The sequence below is a fragment of the Euprymna scolopes genome, chromosome 13 (genome assembly GCF_053919585.1).
Source record: "Euprymna scolopes isolate OS-2025 chromosome 13, ASM5391958v1, whole genome shotgun sequence".
Taxonomy (NCBI): Eukaryota; Metazoa; Mollusca; class Cephalopoda; order Sepiida; family Sepiolidae; genus Euprymna; species Euprymna scolopes.
This window is the reverse complement of record NC_136494.1, coordinates 72,543,748-72,558,285: the sequence shown is the minus strand read 5'-3', so window position 1 is coordinate 72,558,285 and position 14,538 is coordinate 72,543,748. Positions and strand designations below refer to the sequence as shown.

The following is a 14,538-nucleotide window of genomic DNA, read 5'->3' as shown; positions in this document are numbered from 1 at the left end:
TTTACTATAACCATTACGCAAGTATAAATCATGTAGAATATCTGTAGAATATAATTACACGTAATAGTTAACTACAGATTATCAACCCATAAGAAAACAGAAAAAAAAATAATAGGGAATTAATACAAATAAATGTTTAAAAGAATATACAAAATAGCTAGATAATTTGCAGATGAATGAAATTCCACGAGCCATATATAACTAAATTTTCTTTTTAAATAAATAGCAAAGGGTTTTTAATATGAATATCAATACACAAAAACAAAAAAAAAACAAATTTGCAGGAGTATGTATATATATATATATATATATATATATATATATATATATATATATATATATATATATATATATATATATATAAACATATAATAAAGTAAATAATAATCCAAAAACATTAAAGTATAAGTAAAAAAAAGAACCGAGGATGATATGAAGTATAATGGATTCGATCAAACTATAAAATACAGTAGTTTTGTAAATAACATACTATTCCTTCTTGGACGAAGACGACCAACACAGGTAAAGGGAGCAATTAAAAAACATAAATAGGTTAGTAAGAATAATAAGTTAGAGCAAAAAAGTAGGTCTGATATCTGGAACAGTTTTTGTTTTCATCTTTTAAGAGAAGTGATGTTTCATTAACACTGCTGGAGAGCCATGAGATACAACAATATACTGCTTCTAAATTCCCGAAGCAACTTTTCATGGTAAACAACTAATGACGCCTACAATAATATTAAGACTAATGCAATCATTACAAGATATTTATTAAATTTCAAACAAATACTTCAGACTAAATTTTCTTTCCATACAGTTTTCAAAAGTTGAAAAACTTCTAAGACATAGGTCCTTCACAGACAGGCTTTTTTCGACGAGTCGTCAGCGTAACTAGACGAGTTCCTATGCCAAGACCGGGTTTTAACCAACAACTTTTGAGTCGATAGTCACTAACTCTACACCTTGGCGCCATCAACAATGATATTAAACAGTGCTTTAAACAATCATTGTTAGCTACTCACAAAGTGGTTTACTTGTTTTTTTTTTATAAAGAGCTTTACATTACGCTAAAGTAGCAGTAGGCGATATCATTACAAAGAGTGTTTCATCTGAGAATGGAGGGGGCTTTGAATTTAATTGCATTTATAGTGTTTTTCGTATCGCCCACTCACTCAATGAAAAACGCGAATATTACTAGTTATAGCTTAGATATGCTACTATGTGTAAGTTTGTAGGAGAGAAATATAACCCTATAGTTTTGTAAAGAATACACCATTAACTAATGCTCCGAAAGAAGGGTCTGTTTGGCATCGCAAAGTACTTTGTTTTCGACAAAATGTACTTCTCTCAAGCCGATGCGACGGTTATTGTGCGAGCGCATCTTCTGTCGTATTCTCACGTTTTGCTTTTATTGCTAATGTCCTTTTGCAAAACAACAACAAACAAATAGAGGACATGTTTCTTCTCAAGGCTATCTTGAACCTATTCATATGCCATTTGAAGAGTGTTTCTCATGTTTCTTCCTTTTTGCATCTTTAATCGTGTTTTTTTTTTTTGTTAATTCGCTCTTTTGTTATTCTCGTCTGCTTGCTTCTTTTTGGGGGGATTTTATTCTTTTATTTATTTCACTTCTCCCTCCTTTTCTTCTTTTTCTTCTCCTTTGTCATATTTTTGTGCGATTGCTTTTGTTTTGATTCTTCTGTATCTCTATCTTCATCCTCATCCTTATTATATTTATGTTCGTTTTCGGTTTTATTGTTTTTGTTTCCTCCTTTTTAGCCCTTTTTCATTTTTTTTTTAACAAAAGAATCACTTCTTATCGAGGCCCGAAGACCACTTGAGGATAAGAGTTAATGAGTGTACGGTAGTCATCAGGACAATAGCGTAGTAATCGTTAGTAGTGAAATTTGGCATAATTTAATTATTTGAGAGCACGGCTCAACAAAAACCTGTTTACGTTGGACTTGAAGACGACCATATTGCAATCAGCAGTAAAACAGGCCAGCGCAACAGAGTTCGTCAGGCGGGCAGTTCTAGGAAAGAAGCTTTGTTCAGGGAATCCAGGTTTAGGTTTAGGTACTAGTATTTATTTATCTTTTTGTTTGTTTCTTTTTGTTATCATTATTGATAGTGGTTTCAATGTAGACTAGTATTATTGGTGAAAGTTTATCAAGGGGGTGGGGCACAACTTGGATCTCAGACAAGCACTTGCAATGAAAATAACGATAAAGCAGAGCAAAGCTAGCAACGTGTCTTTTGTGTGAAAGATGTTGCACGTTCATATCCAATCTTTATAGGTCCTGGATATGACCTTAAACTATATCCAGTGGTAAAGCCCCAGCTTACGGGCTTTGGGGAGTGCGGAGTCACCCTTTAATTACCATTGCTCCCAGGTCCACTATGACCCAGAGTGGTAGTACCTGTTAGGGTCCCAACTATGAGTTAAATAGAAACCGACTTGAAAATAACAAATATATTCTATTAAAAAATTTTCTTCAAAATCTTTGGATTCGGCATTAAATAGCCCGAACAGGGTTGATATGTCGTAAAACAAAAACAAGCAACTAACCAATCTTTATATTTTGTTTGCTGTGTTCCTTTTCTTCTTTTCCTTAACTTTTGATTATTTTTTTTCTTTTCTTTTGGTTTTATTCGTATTTATCCATTCATCTGCTTTTCTTCGTCTTTTCTCTCTTTCTTTTCCCTCTATTTCTTCTTCTTCTTCTTCTTCTTCTTCTTCTTCTTCTTCTTCAGTTTTTTTCCTTTTCTTCGTCCTCTTTTTACTTTGTTTTCTTTTTATATTCTCTTTGTTCATTTTTATTTTTCCTCTTTTTTTTTTTTTTTAGTTTATTTCTGTATCTTCACCCGATGTTTTTTCTTTCTTTTTTTGTCGTTTTCTTTTTATCTTTCCACATTTAAAAAAAAATCATTTGTTTCCCTCTTTTAGTTTATTTTTTTCAATAAAAATCGGTTCTGGATATGACCTTAAACTATATTCAGTGGTGAGGCTCCAGCTTGCGGGCTTTGTGGAGTGTGGAGCCACCCTTTAATTGACATTGCTCCCAGGTCCACTCTGACCCGGAGTAGTAGTACCTGTAAGGGTCCCAACTATGGGTTAAATAGAAACCGACTTGAAAACAACGAATATATTCTATTAAAAATTTTTTTCAAAATCTTTGAATTCGGCATTAAATAACCTGAAAAGGATTGATATGACGTAAAACAAAAACAACCAACCAACCAATAAAAATCGCTTCAGAAACACACACAAAAATGTTATCATTTGATGTAAGAAACTAAAAACTACACAACGGTCTCCTGTCTGTCTCGGGAGACAATGGATACCATTTATAAGACTGCCTGCGCGTGTAATCGTTAAGCAAGGATTGCGCAATTCCAAACCTCGCTTCACTTGAGTCGGCATTGCTCGATTCTACTTGCAAGGAGAAGTCCAGGACTATTAAAAACAATGCCAAGATAAACGGAGAGTACATACAGTACCTGGTATTCGCAAATAGTTATTAATTTAGTATAGTTCTTGCTCAACGCCGCTTAACTTCGGTGATCTCACGGGAACCGATGTATCAGCGTGATTATGCCGGATAAAATTTCAAGGTAAAAAAAAAACAAAAAACAAAAACGGACAACGACAAATCTTAGATGGATAAATTCTTCCCCTTCGGATGAATAAATTCTTTCCCCTTTGTCAGAAACATTGCTTATTGAATGTAAGGATTAAAAGATAAAATAAGGGAAACGTGTGTTACGAGGTTGTCAAAAGAAAACGCAGCATTAATTTTCAACACTTCTTGTAAAATCTGCAATTTTATCTTTAGTTTTTCCTTCACCTACTGTTTCTTTCTTTTTTTATACTCTTTTTCCGCCTCTCTTTTTTTCTCTTTTGGTTATATCTTCTTCCGTTCGAGTTTTATTCCTTTTATTTTATCTTCGTCTTTCTTTCTTATTTTATTCAATTTTGTTTTGTTTAGTTATTATCTTCCGCGTTCATTTTCTACTTCGTTCGTTTTTCTTTGGTTTGTTAATGTGATTCTTCCTTATCTTCCAGGTTACCACATTTCGTGGTGCAATGCCACGTGGGACACAGCTTCCTGCTGGCCGCAAACACTAGCAAACACCACAGCTGTCATCAATTGCCCTGCTTTCCAAGGTGTCGATACACGAAGTAAGCACGTGATTTTATGTAATTTTAATGTTAACCCATATTTCGTTTTACCCCTTCTTGCATATCGATTTCCGAAGGATTTTGCCTAGAGATTTATGACCAGAAATGTCACCGTACCATTTATATTGCACTATTTTGCAAATATTCACACGCATACACATTTACAGTGTGAACTGCGACTTTAGTAAAACATGTCTATAAGTTTCGTCAGCCGAATGCAGCGAGAGGTCCCTTATTCGACCGTTTCATATTTAAATCATGCGCATCCACACTGCAATTACCTTCATATACTACATTCTTGAACTTTCTGTTTCAAGTTTCTTAGGCTTTAGTATTTATGCTATATTGTATGATGTATATATAAAGTAATCTTAATGAACCACCTTATTGTGTTTTATTGTTAACTATTGATCCCCCGACAAAAGTAGGGGGAACCTGTAAATTCACCCTTGCCGTTCGTCTGTCCGCACTTTTCTCATTAACTACGCCTTGGAATTTTTCAAAAATTTTGCACAAACATTAAACATGATATGAGTAAAAAAGTAAACGAACGCATTTTCCGGAAAAAACTTCGGTCGCCCCCCTAAGGGTGCCTTTCGGGTTAAAATGGCTAAAATTGATACTTTTGTGCTTATTAAAAAAAAAAAAAATGAAGCCTTGGATTTTTATAAAATATTTTGAAAAGTTGTAACTAATTGATTTCTATATAATTTTGTTTGTCTATACTTCGCGATAACTTTTGGGTGTTCTCTATGGGCTCTTTTAGGGCTAATAAAAACACTCCATTTTTGGGACTATTTTACCATATTGGTCCAAAATTTTCTGTGTATGTCTATTTAGCAGTGTTGTATGATGCTTAACTCAAATGTAAATATGTTAAGATCTTGGGGACTTTTGCGGCTAAATGGGGGGGGCAAATGATGGACTTAATCATTTCTTTTTTTGCATGGTGCAGAACTAAAATGTACATATGTTAAGGCCTAAAACTGCACCGTTTGTTCATTTTCACCAGGATTTCACGTCACTTGGGTACTTTTGGGGCTAAATGGGGGGGACAAATGCTGAACTTAGTCATTTTTATGCCTGTTCACTGTGCACTCATCGGGGACCATGCATCCTTCACTTGTTTCTTAATTATATTTCATGTCTAATATTGCGCGTCGAACTGCTGCCTAATTAATGTATTTAATTAAAACGCCTGACTTAATCATCTGATTTTATTATCTTCACTACTTCGTTATATAGTTTTATAGAAACACTCAAATACATAATTAAACCACCAGTTATACAGAATAACTGTCATATGTAAAGGAACATTACATGGTTTATACTTTTCATTGAACACTTATATAAAGCATAATCGTGTTAATACTCCGGTTCTCGTTAGACTATCGAAGCAACCTTAGATGGAATCTGGCGAGTACCAAGTACCAAACGGCTGACCAATTGGACATTCTAAGCGTGAAATACATATGGCTTCGTCCTTCAGAAATAGCCGACTTAAGCTTGATGAGGGCTAAATTACCACGCAAGTTATTATCAGTGTACTACATTTTCCCATAGCCCTTGAGCCCCTGGAGAGGCATAGGCCATCGACAACTAGATGTTTTTATAGCAAGGAGTTCTGTCTGCTTGTTTTCATACCAAAAGCTTGTAGTTTCTCTCTCGTAAAAATGACTCAAAATTATTATTATTTAGCATTTACTAACAGTTTTCCAAATAGAATAAAAAATAGACTTCGTGAGATGCCCTTTTCTTTTCCCTGCAACCTTTCTCCCACAGAAGAGACGTCGCAAGCCTGTCTTTGTTTTATCGTTATTTCCATGGGAAGTGAACGTCTGAGCTCCAATCTCTGGTCCCCTCTCGCCAATCTTTCACGATGAACACCCGTCTAGCTGAAACCACTGTCAATAATTTCCCCACTCTTTGTCTGTGCCTAAATCAAGGCGTGGATTCCATGGGCGAAGCTTCTTTCTTGGAGCTGCACGCCTGTGGAATTCTCTTCCGCTTGCCTGTTTCCCACTTGACTACAACTTGGATGTCTTCAAGTCCAAAAAAACAAATTCCTGATGAACCGCCCCCTTAAGTAAGACACTTTATCAAATCTCCAATACTAACGATTACCACGACACTATCCCATTGATTACTGTACACGCAATAACCCTTAACCCCGAGTGGCTTCCGGGCCTTGATAAGTGGTGACCTCCATGTAAAAAAAAATTACTTGATGCTCCAGGTTTTGAAAATAAAAAAAGTACCTCATCATTTTATACTGCTTATTTTTTTTTGCGTATTTTTTTAATTTCACTAATTTGTAAACATTTCGTTTCGAGTATTATCCACATTTCCGTTACTATTAAGCTTAAATCACAGTCGCTAGCTCGTAAAATCACACGTAATTGCCATAGATGTAGAACGCCCCGCAACAAAATCTTTGATTTGATGATTAGTATAAGAAAAACATTCCGAATATATAAACGAACAGTTTTATTTGATTATTTGCAATTATAAAAGATACGCTAGATGTTCCTATGTGTTAAAAAACAACAAAAGAAAAAAAAACAACAACAAAAAACAACAACAAAAAAAAAAAACGCTGGAAAAATTATTTCTTGTCTCCCCCCAAAAATGCAAACTAAAATATAATAGAAGTCTGTTTTTCATAAACTCCGCTTATCGATTTTCAAACTGAATATCAAAAAATCAAGCAAACCTTTTATTATTATTTTAACCGTTAACAAGCAAATTAACGCGCACTGGCAAAACAGATTACGCTTCCTGAATTCTATGCGACAACAAATCTCGTGAGATCATCCTTGCAAGTCGCTTTACGTTATTGCAACACATGTTTACCACTGAGTTCTCGTTGATAACGATTGTTGGTTATTTCCGAAAGTTGTGCGATGTTGTTAGTCTCAGTCTTTTCTACGAGTACTATTATGGCATGTGTTCCTCAGAATTGTCTGATCTCTACTTCCTTTGTTCCAGTTCGTTGATTTATTGGTCTGGTGGTATCTACCAAATTGGTCTTTTAATACCTCATTGTTATATAGCTTCCTGTTCCTGTAGCTTCTTTCCAATGACTGTAATGTTGTGGAACTCTCTTCGTGCTCAATGTTTTTCCTTCTACCTACAGCCTCGGTATTTTCAAGACTAAGGTCAATAGGCATCTCTGTCTTTTTAATAAGCAGCTTTCATTATTGTTAGCTCCTTACATTAAGTGGCTTCATCATTTGTCTCGAGCAATTTCTATAAAAATCTCCCCCAAAAGATTTACAGTTCTGTTTTCCGTGTGATATCTGTATGACCCCCTGTATTAAGTACCCCCACACCCTTTCCTGATGTTTCACGACCATTTTGCGTGGTATCTACCGGTTTAATTGTCTGCAGGGAGGAAAAGGACGTGTCATATGTTACGTATCCTCCTTCTCAGTTTCGTTCTCCCCTGGATTTGTGCAATGCTAAGTCCATATTTCTATGTACTTGTTTGTAGCGTTATTCTTTTTTCAGCCTACAGTATGTAGGTGTCACCTACATATGTAATTTTGCTTCGGCACTCGAGTGTTTTTCTTTAATATTTCAGCTGTTCTCATCAGTGCCATTCATTATATAGCTCCAATCTTTCCTTTGACTATAATTTCTCATAGTCTCTCCCCTCCTTTTTTCCAGAACAGTTAGTAGCGATCATGCAATTATGAATACTAGCGGGACCTGTGGAAATTCCGCAGGGGATCATTCATATGTAATATATTGATGTTGGCATTCTGTAGATGTTCAGTGGGAATGAAGATGCTCTGATATTATTGTAGCTTTTTTGTTAAAACTTCAAAAGTATTTATCTAAGCTAGCACGAACGCCCGGCAAAGCCCGGTCGTAAAGTACGCTTAAATATATTTTCATTCCTGCAGATTTCATATATATTATTATACAGTCAATGTTTTATCGGGGGTTTTGGATATTATAAAGTTGCGATTTCAAAAATAAAAAAATATATATATCCATATGACTTGGGTGCATTAGCTTGAATCGAAACCGAAATAAAAACTTATGATATATATATATATATATATATATATATATATATATATATATATATATATATATATATATATATATATATAAAATTGAGTTCCTTCAGCCATAATCGAAACCGAACACCAAAACTTATAAAAAATTATTGATAAAATTATTTATATATAAAAAAAAAAGAGATTACTAGAGTGCCATCACTTATAATCGAAACCGGTACCAAAACTTATAAAGAATTTTTTGGTAAAAGTTATTTATGACAAGAAATGGAAGTACATAACAATTAAACGACCCGGATGTAAGCCTGGCACAGAAAATAACACACACACACACACTATCGTATTAATACATAGATTACAGACATTTCTCTAGCATGTTTCATATACAAAATTATTTATTCTATCTTCTTCGTAGTCACTGTGTGAACTGCTGTGATGGTGAAATGTTAGATTTAGCATATGTAACGTAGCTATTCTTTGGACGAGTTTCAAATATGTATATGTGTAATCGGATTCAAATGGTATAGGGATATAGGAATTTTTTTGTTTAGCTTCATCCGTGTGTTAGCAAAAATATATTTAGATAAGATCTCCCAGCGGGATGAAGTTGAAAATAGGAAGTGTTATTTTTTAATAAAGTGCTATATAGACTGTTTCTGAATTTTTTAGAAGCAATAGTTGAAATTTGTTTTCAATGAGAAGGAACTACGAAATTGAAATTTGAATTTTATAAACACTTTTACGTAATCTATTTTTCGTTGGAAAAGTGATTAGAGATATCGTTATAGCTGGATCGACATGAAAATGCTACTATTTTCACTTTATTCGTTAATTATTATCGATTAAATATTGCATAAAATTGTAAAGCAATATCTTGTAGATATGAAAAACAGTATTATCTATTTTATCCATCGGAGGGGGGGGGGCAGCATGCTCACGTTCCGCCATCCATAACTGGGTAAAAGACGTAAGAAATTAGCAATTACATTCTGAGTGTTATTGTCGACTGACAGAATGAGAGCATGTTCCCTCGTTGATAAAATAAAGAGTTATGTTCGAAATCTCGTACAGATTCCCGAGATCGACAGAAAGATTCTCGAGTTCAACAGAAATATTCCCGAGTTTGACAACATATGTTATGTAAAAGGGGACAGACCCCAGTAAGTAAAAGAGCATACTAGATAAGTTGAATATTGAATAGATATTTGGAATGCAGAACGATTGTCATTATTCTTGCAAATAACTAAATATTATTTATGTCAGATATAGGTATTTAATTTAGGAATACAGTCGATTGTTCATTCTTTTAGAAATAACTGGATGTTAAATATGTAAGTTAAAAGAATGGAAAATACGAGTTTAGAAATAATGATTAACAAAACAGGTTACAAACGATACAATTAATTTAGGAATTTGTTTGTTACCAGAAGCGTGTGGATGCATGTGCAAAGCGCACGTGTACTTTAAAACATGAGGGAGTCACGTTGTTTTCACCACGCCTCTGACGTACCCAAGAAAGAAGATTTCCAATATATTGAGAGAGAGAGAGAGTTCGAAGTTAGGAGACAATCAGAGAGTCGAGTCAGCTACAATGGGAGCTGACACCCTCTTGGAGGCGAGAGGGGGGGGAGATACAACAATGTAATCGAAAAGGCTTTAATCCATCATCATCATCATCATCATCATCATCATCATCATCATCATCATCATCCAGCTGGTATGAATAAAGAATCATCTATATTTGTAAACTGTTGTCTCATCGTCGTCATTAAAACTGAAAGGTAAATGTTTGTCTATCATCTTATAAACGAACTTTGTATAATTCCCTCAACGTATTATGTGTCCCCCACCGTCATCATCGAAAAGAAGTATCTCCGCTCCTATATGTTAAAAAGAACTGGTTCATCATATCTCCCCCAGCCCCGTATTAATAATAGGAAGTCTCCAAGAATCGTCACAATCGTCGTCGAGCTGTAAACAATATATAAATGTTATTATCATCTTCTGTATTATGTGTCTTCGATAGGAACCCCCGACTACACAACACATAAACCCGAAGAAGGTCGGCGGTTACATCGACGGAAACGGTGTGAAAATAACATTGAAGATGAGATGGTTGGTTGTTTTTGTTTTACGGCATATCAACCCTTTTCGGGTTATTTAATGCCGAATCCAAAGATTTTGAAGAAAATTTTTTTAATAGAATATATTTGTTGTTTTAAAGTCGGTTTCTATTTAACCCATAGTTGGGACCCTAACAGGTACTACCACTCCGGGTCAGATTGGACCTGGGAGCAATGGCAATTAAAGGATGGCTCTACACTCCCCAAAGCCCGCAAGCTGGGGCCTTACCACTGGATATAGTTTAAGGTCATATCCAGGAACTGAAGATGAAAACAATAGTCCGAAAGATGTAACTAACATAAACCTTTGATCTTTATAATAATATTTTTTTGCCATATTAATTTTTCTATGATCATTGGCTATCGAGGGAAATGCTTCTTTTCCGTTTTCTATGATTGAGAGGGAGTGCTTGGCAAGTAATGTCACCATAGTTTAGCTATTGTCAATTTCCCCTTTGCGAATTCATAAAAAAGGTTTTCTGCCATCATCCTTGTGCTCTTAAAGATTTGAATCGAAAGAAACGAATGGCGGAATATCATCTGATATGTCACGAGGAGTTAAGATGAAATATGATAATCTATTTCTAGATTGCTATATTTGTTTACACGTCCCTTCAGAGTACAGAAGATCTTTATGTCCAATCCCTTAGAGACGATGTATGTTAATATATAATATCAATATTTTCAAACGTTATGTAAATAGTTTAAGCAACAACGTATATATAATTTTAACATATGGCGAAATATCATATTGTGTGTTGAAATTTTTTTTAACGAATTAGGTGTGTTGATGAGCAAACAATCGATTCTATGGTCAGGAGATTAATTTGTATGAGCAATATACAATGAAGCAAGTAGGTTATACATCATCCTTCTATTTGGATAATATATTCTTTGCGTTACACACGCACGCGTGCGCACACACACACACCATATATATATATATATATATATATATATATATATATATATATATATATATATATAGTCATCCACATACAGTACTATTTCGCTGTTTCGCAGCTCATCAGTGCGGCTAGACAGGCAACTACCTCAAGCCAGGATTGAAACCTGACCGTCTGTCCGACAGTCAAGGCTCCTAATCATTATGCTATCGGCGGCTGCTGTGTGAGTCGTGAGTTTAACGATGTTTTGACATCGTCACAAATACCTAAGCTCGATTTGTTTACACAACGAGCATCGCTTTATACGCTAATGATAATTCGTGTATCACTTCCCAATATGCTCAACTCAAGATGAGGAGCATTATAGTCATCCACATACAGTACTGTTTCGCTTTTTCACAGCTCATCAGTGCGGCTAGACAGGCAACTACCCCAAGCCAGGATTAAAACCCGACCGTCTGTACGACAGTCAAGGTTCCTAACCATAACGCTATCGGCGGCTGCTGTGTGAGTCGTGAGTTTAACGATGTTTTGACATCGTCCGAAATACCTAAGCTCGATATGTTTACACAAAGAAGTTTGAAAATATATATGCCAGTTAAGCTAAACAGGGCTTCAACTTTACATCCGCTTAAGGAATCGTTGGGCTACAATGCATTTTAAATTTGTTTAACCAAATGCATCGTTTACCAGGCCACAAAATTGGCCAAATAAATAACAGGAAATATAACGCGAGTATGCCTTCCTTAAATTTTAAAAGCTGATATTGCGACCACAGAAATAAATTCAATAACAAAGACTGCCGACAAAAACAGCACTAGCAAACCATTCCTCCTGTGACTGAGAACACGGTATGTAACATACAAATATCTGTGCATGAAGTTGCCAAGCTTATCACAAACCATACTTCCAGTAAAGCAATTAGTCCTGACGGCATTCCAATTATAGTGCTCAAAAAGCTTCACCCAGAACTAGCTCCCATACTTACAAAGCTGTTTAAACGTTGCCTTAAAGAGAAATGCCCCCAAACACACTGGAAAACTTTATGGCCTGGCTCGCATTTAAAAATTCCGGAGATCAGTCATCCGACTCTCAGTACAGACCAATCAGTCTCTTAGAAAATTGGTCAACAACCTCATCAAAAATAACCTATTCAGTGACATGCAATATTTTTTTTTCCGTTCTGCTAGGTCTACATCTGATGTTCTAAGCAATACCACACAGGATTAGTGAATCGCTCGACGGGACTTTCGTTCTAGAGCACTAGATCTTGACATATTAAAGGCTTTTGATAGGGTATAGCATAAAGGTCTACTTCACAAGATTTCCAGTAACAGATAGTTAGAAATGTCATCTCACTTATTAAATCCTTTCTCTCTGATAGGCTTATAAGAGTAGTCGTGGATGGGCGTCCCCCGATGTTCCATCCTGGGCCCAACACTCTTCCTGATTTTTATCAATGATCTCCCAAATCATATCTTTAGATCATTCGTAGACATTTATGCAGGCGGCACCACAATCTATGGCAACTCTTCAAAGATCGGATGTGACCAAGATTTTTCTAATTATCTCTGTTCTGCTCTTGAGAAAGTGGTGCAAACGTGGCTAGTTAATTTTAATCCATATAAAACCAACTTCTCTCTTTTCATCACAATCGCTCTGACCCCCATCAGGTCCCAACTGAAATAAATGGCTCTCATCTTAAGGAGGTACCATGTCTTGGCAAACTTCTAACCTTCATTCCTGATCTAAATGGAACACATATGTCAAATCTGTTGTCAAGATCACAAGAAAAGGTTGGATAAATATTTGCGTAGACATCTCACTGCCGATGCAATCCTCTATCTGTACAATAGCTAAGTAGTCATAAAATGGAGTATTGTTGTCACATCTGGGCAGGAGTTACTCTGGACAGTCTATCCTGCTTTGATAGATTTCAACACCGGCTTCGAAACCTAGTAATTGACGCTTTTTTCTCTTTCGTGCAACCTCTTTCTCACATAAACGACACTGCGATCCTGTCTCTGCTCAACCGTAATTTTCGTCTGAGTTCCAATCCGTGGTCTCCCTTTACCAAACATTCACAAAACCACTCGACTAGTTACAACCACTATATACAATTTCCTTTTCACTCTATCTGTGCCTACATCTAAACTCAGATTCATGGAATAAATCTTCTTTCCTCGAGCTGCCCGCCTGTGGAACACTGTTCTACTGGTGTGCTTCCCAGCTGACTAAAATATGGTAACCTTCATATCCAATGTGAGCAAGTTTTTACTGATCCGCTCGATTAAATAATGGAATTCTTACCCAATTTACACTATTAACGATTACTAGACTTTCATCTCACATTCATTACCCCTTATCCTCGAGTAGCCTTCGGGCCTTAATAAATGATGACTCACTTGTAAGAAAGAAAATTACTGAGAGCTCAAAGAAAGCAGATGCTCTCCGATAGTCGAGTGGAATATCATACGAAAAGCCAGTCCATGTAGGAATTTAGACGACTCGTTTAGAAAATGTCGGAATGAGAAATCCCCCCGTTCTATATTTTAATGAAGTCTAAAATCTATTACATTGCTGAAGCGAAATATAAAACAGTTGTATATGCTGACCAAACTACTTTAGTACATAAAAATAATTAAAGATATATGTATTAAAATAATCTATTTTACTGCCAAGAGGTCAAAGTTTAAAGAGTTGACGTTTGCAGACGTTACCAAACTGTTCCACCTATTTTGGGTCTAAACACTTCAAATTTTACAAGTAGATTACATGTAAATTTTCCTTATAGGTTACATGGACAAGCTACACAGAATATTCCTAATATATATGTATATATATATATATATATATATATATATATATATATATATGCACATAAAGTTATGAACAGTGCATAGGTACCGAGTAAAGCCGGGCTGAACGGCTAGTATACTTATAAAATTTTATGTAGATATATGAAATAATAATAATAATAATAATAATAATAATAATAATAATAATAATAATAATAATATAGTAGTTCATCCCGGCTTTGCTCAGACCCTATGTACTGTTCATAACTATATGTGCATTTACATATATATACAGGGTGTCCGTAAAGTTACTATACAGTCTTACAAGTTACTATACAGACACCCTGTAATATATTAACAGGCCAGTAAGATATTGTATTAAAATATTTATTTGTAACTAAAGAAATAAAAAGAAATAACACCTTTATGTTTACAAATTAACTATTAATACAAATATAATACAATAAAACAATATATATATATAGTATAGTATAGTAACTT

The 14,538-nt window shown here is 35.1% G+C and overlaps 1 protein-coding gene across 1 annotated transcript in view; it reads left to right on the top strand.

The window, feature by feature from the left end:
- LOC145292069 (corticotropin-releasing factor receptor 1-like) overlaps positions 1 to 14,538 on the top strand; it is a 670,744-nt gene that overhangs the window by 486,085 nt on the left and 170,121 nt on the right. Inside the window, exon 2 of the mRNA XM_080138124.1 lies at positions 4,067 to 4,183. Within this exon, the coding sequence (XP_079994250.1) occupies positions 4,067 to 4,183 (117 nt within the window). The remainder of the gene's footprint in view (positions 1 to 4,066; positions 4,184 to 14,538) is intronic.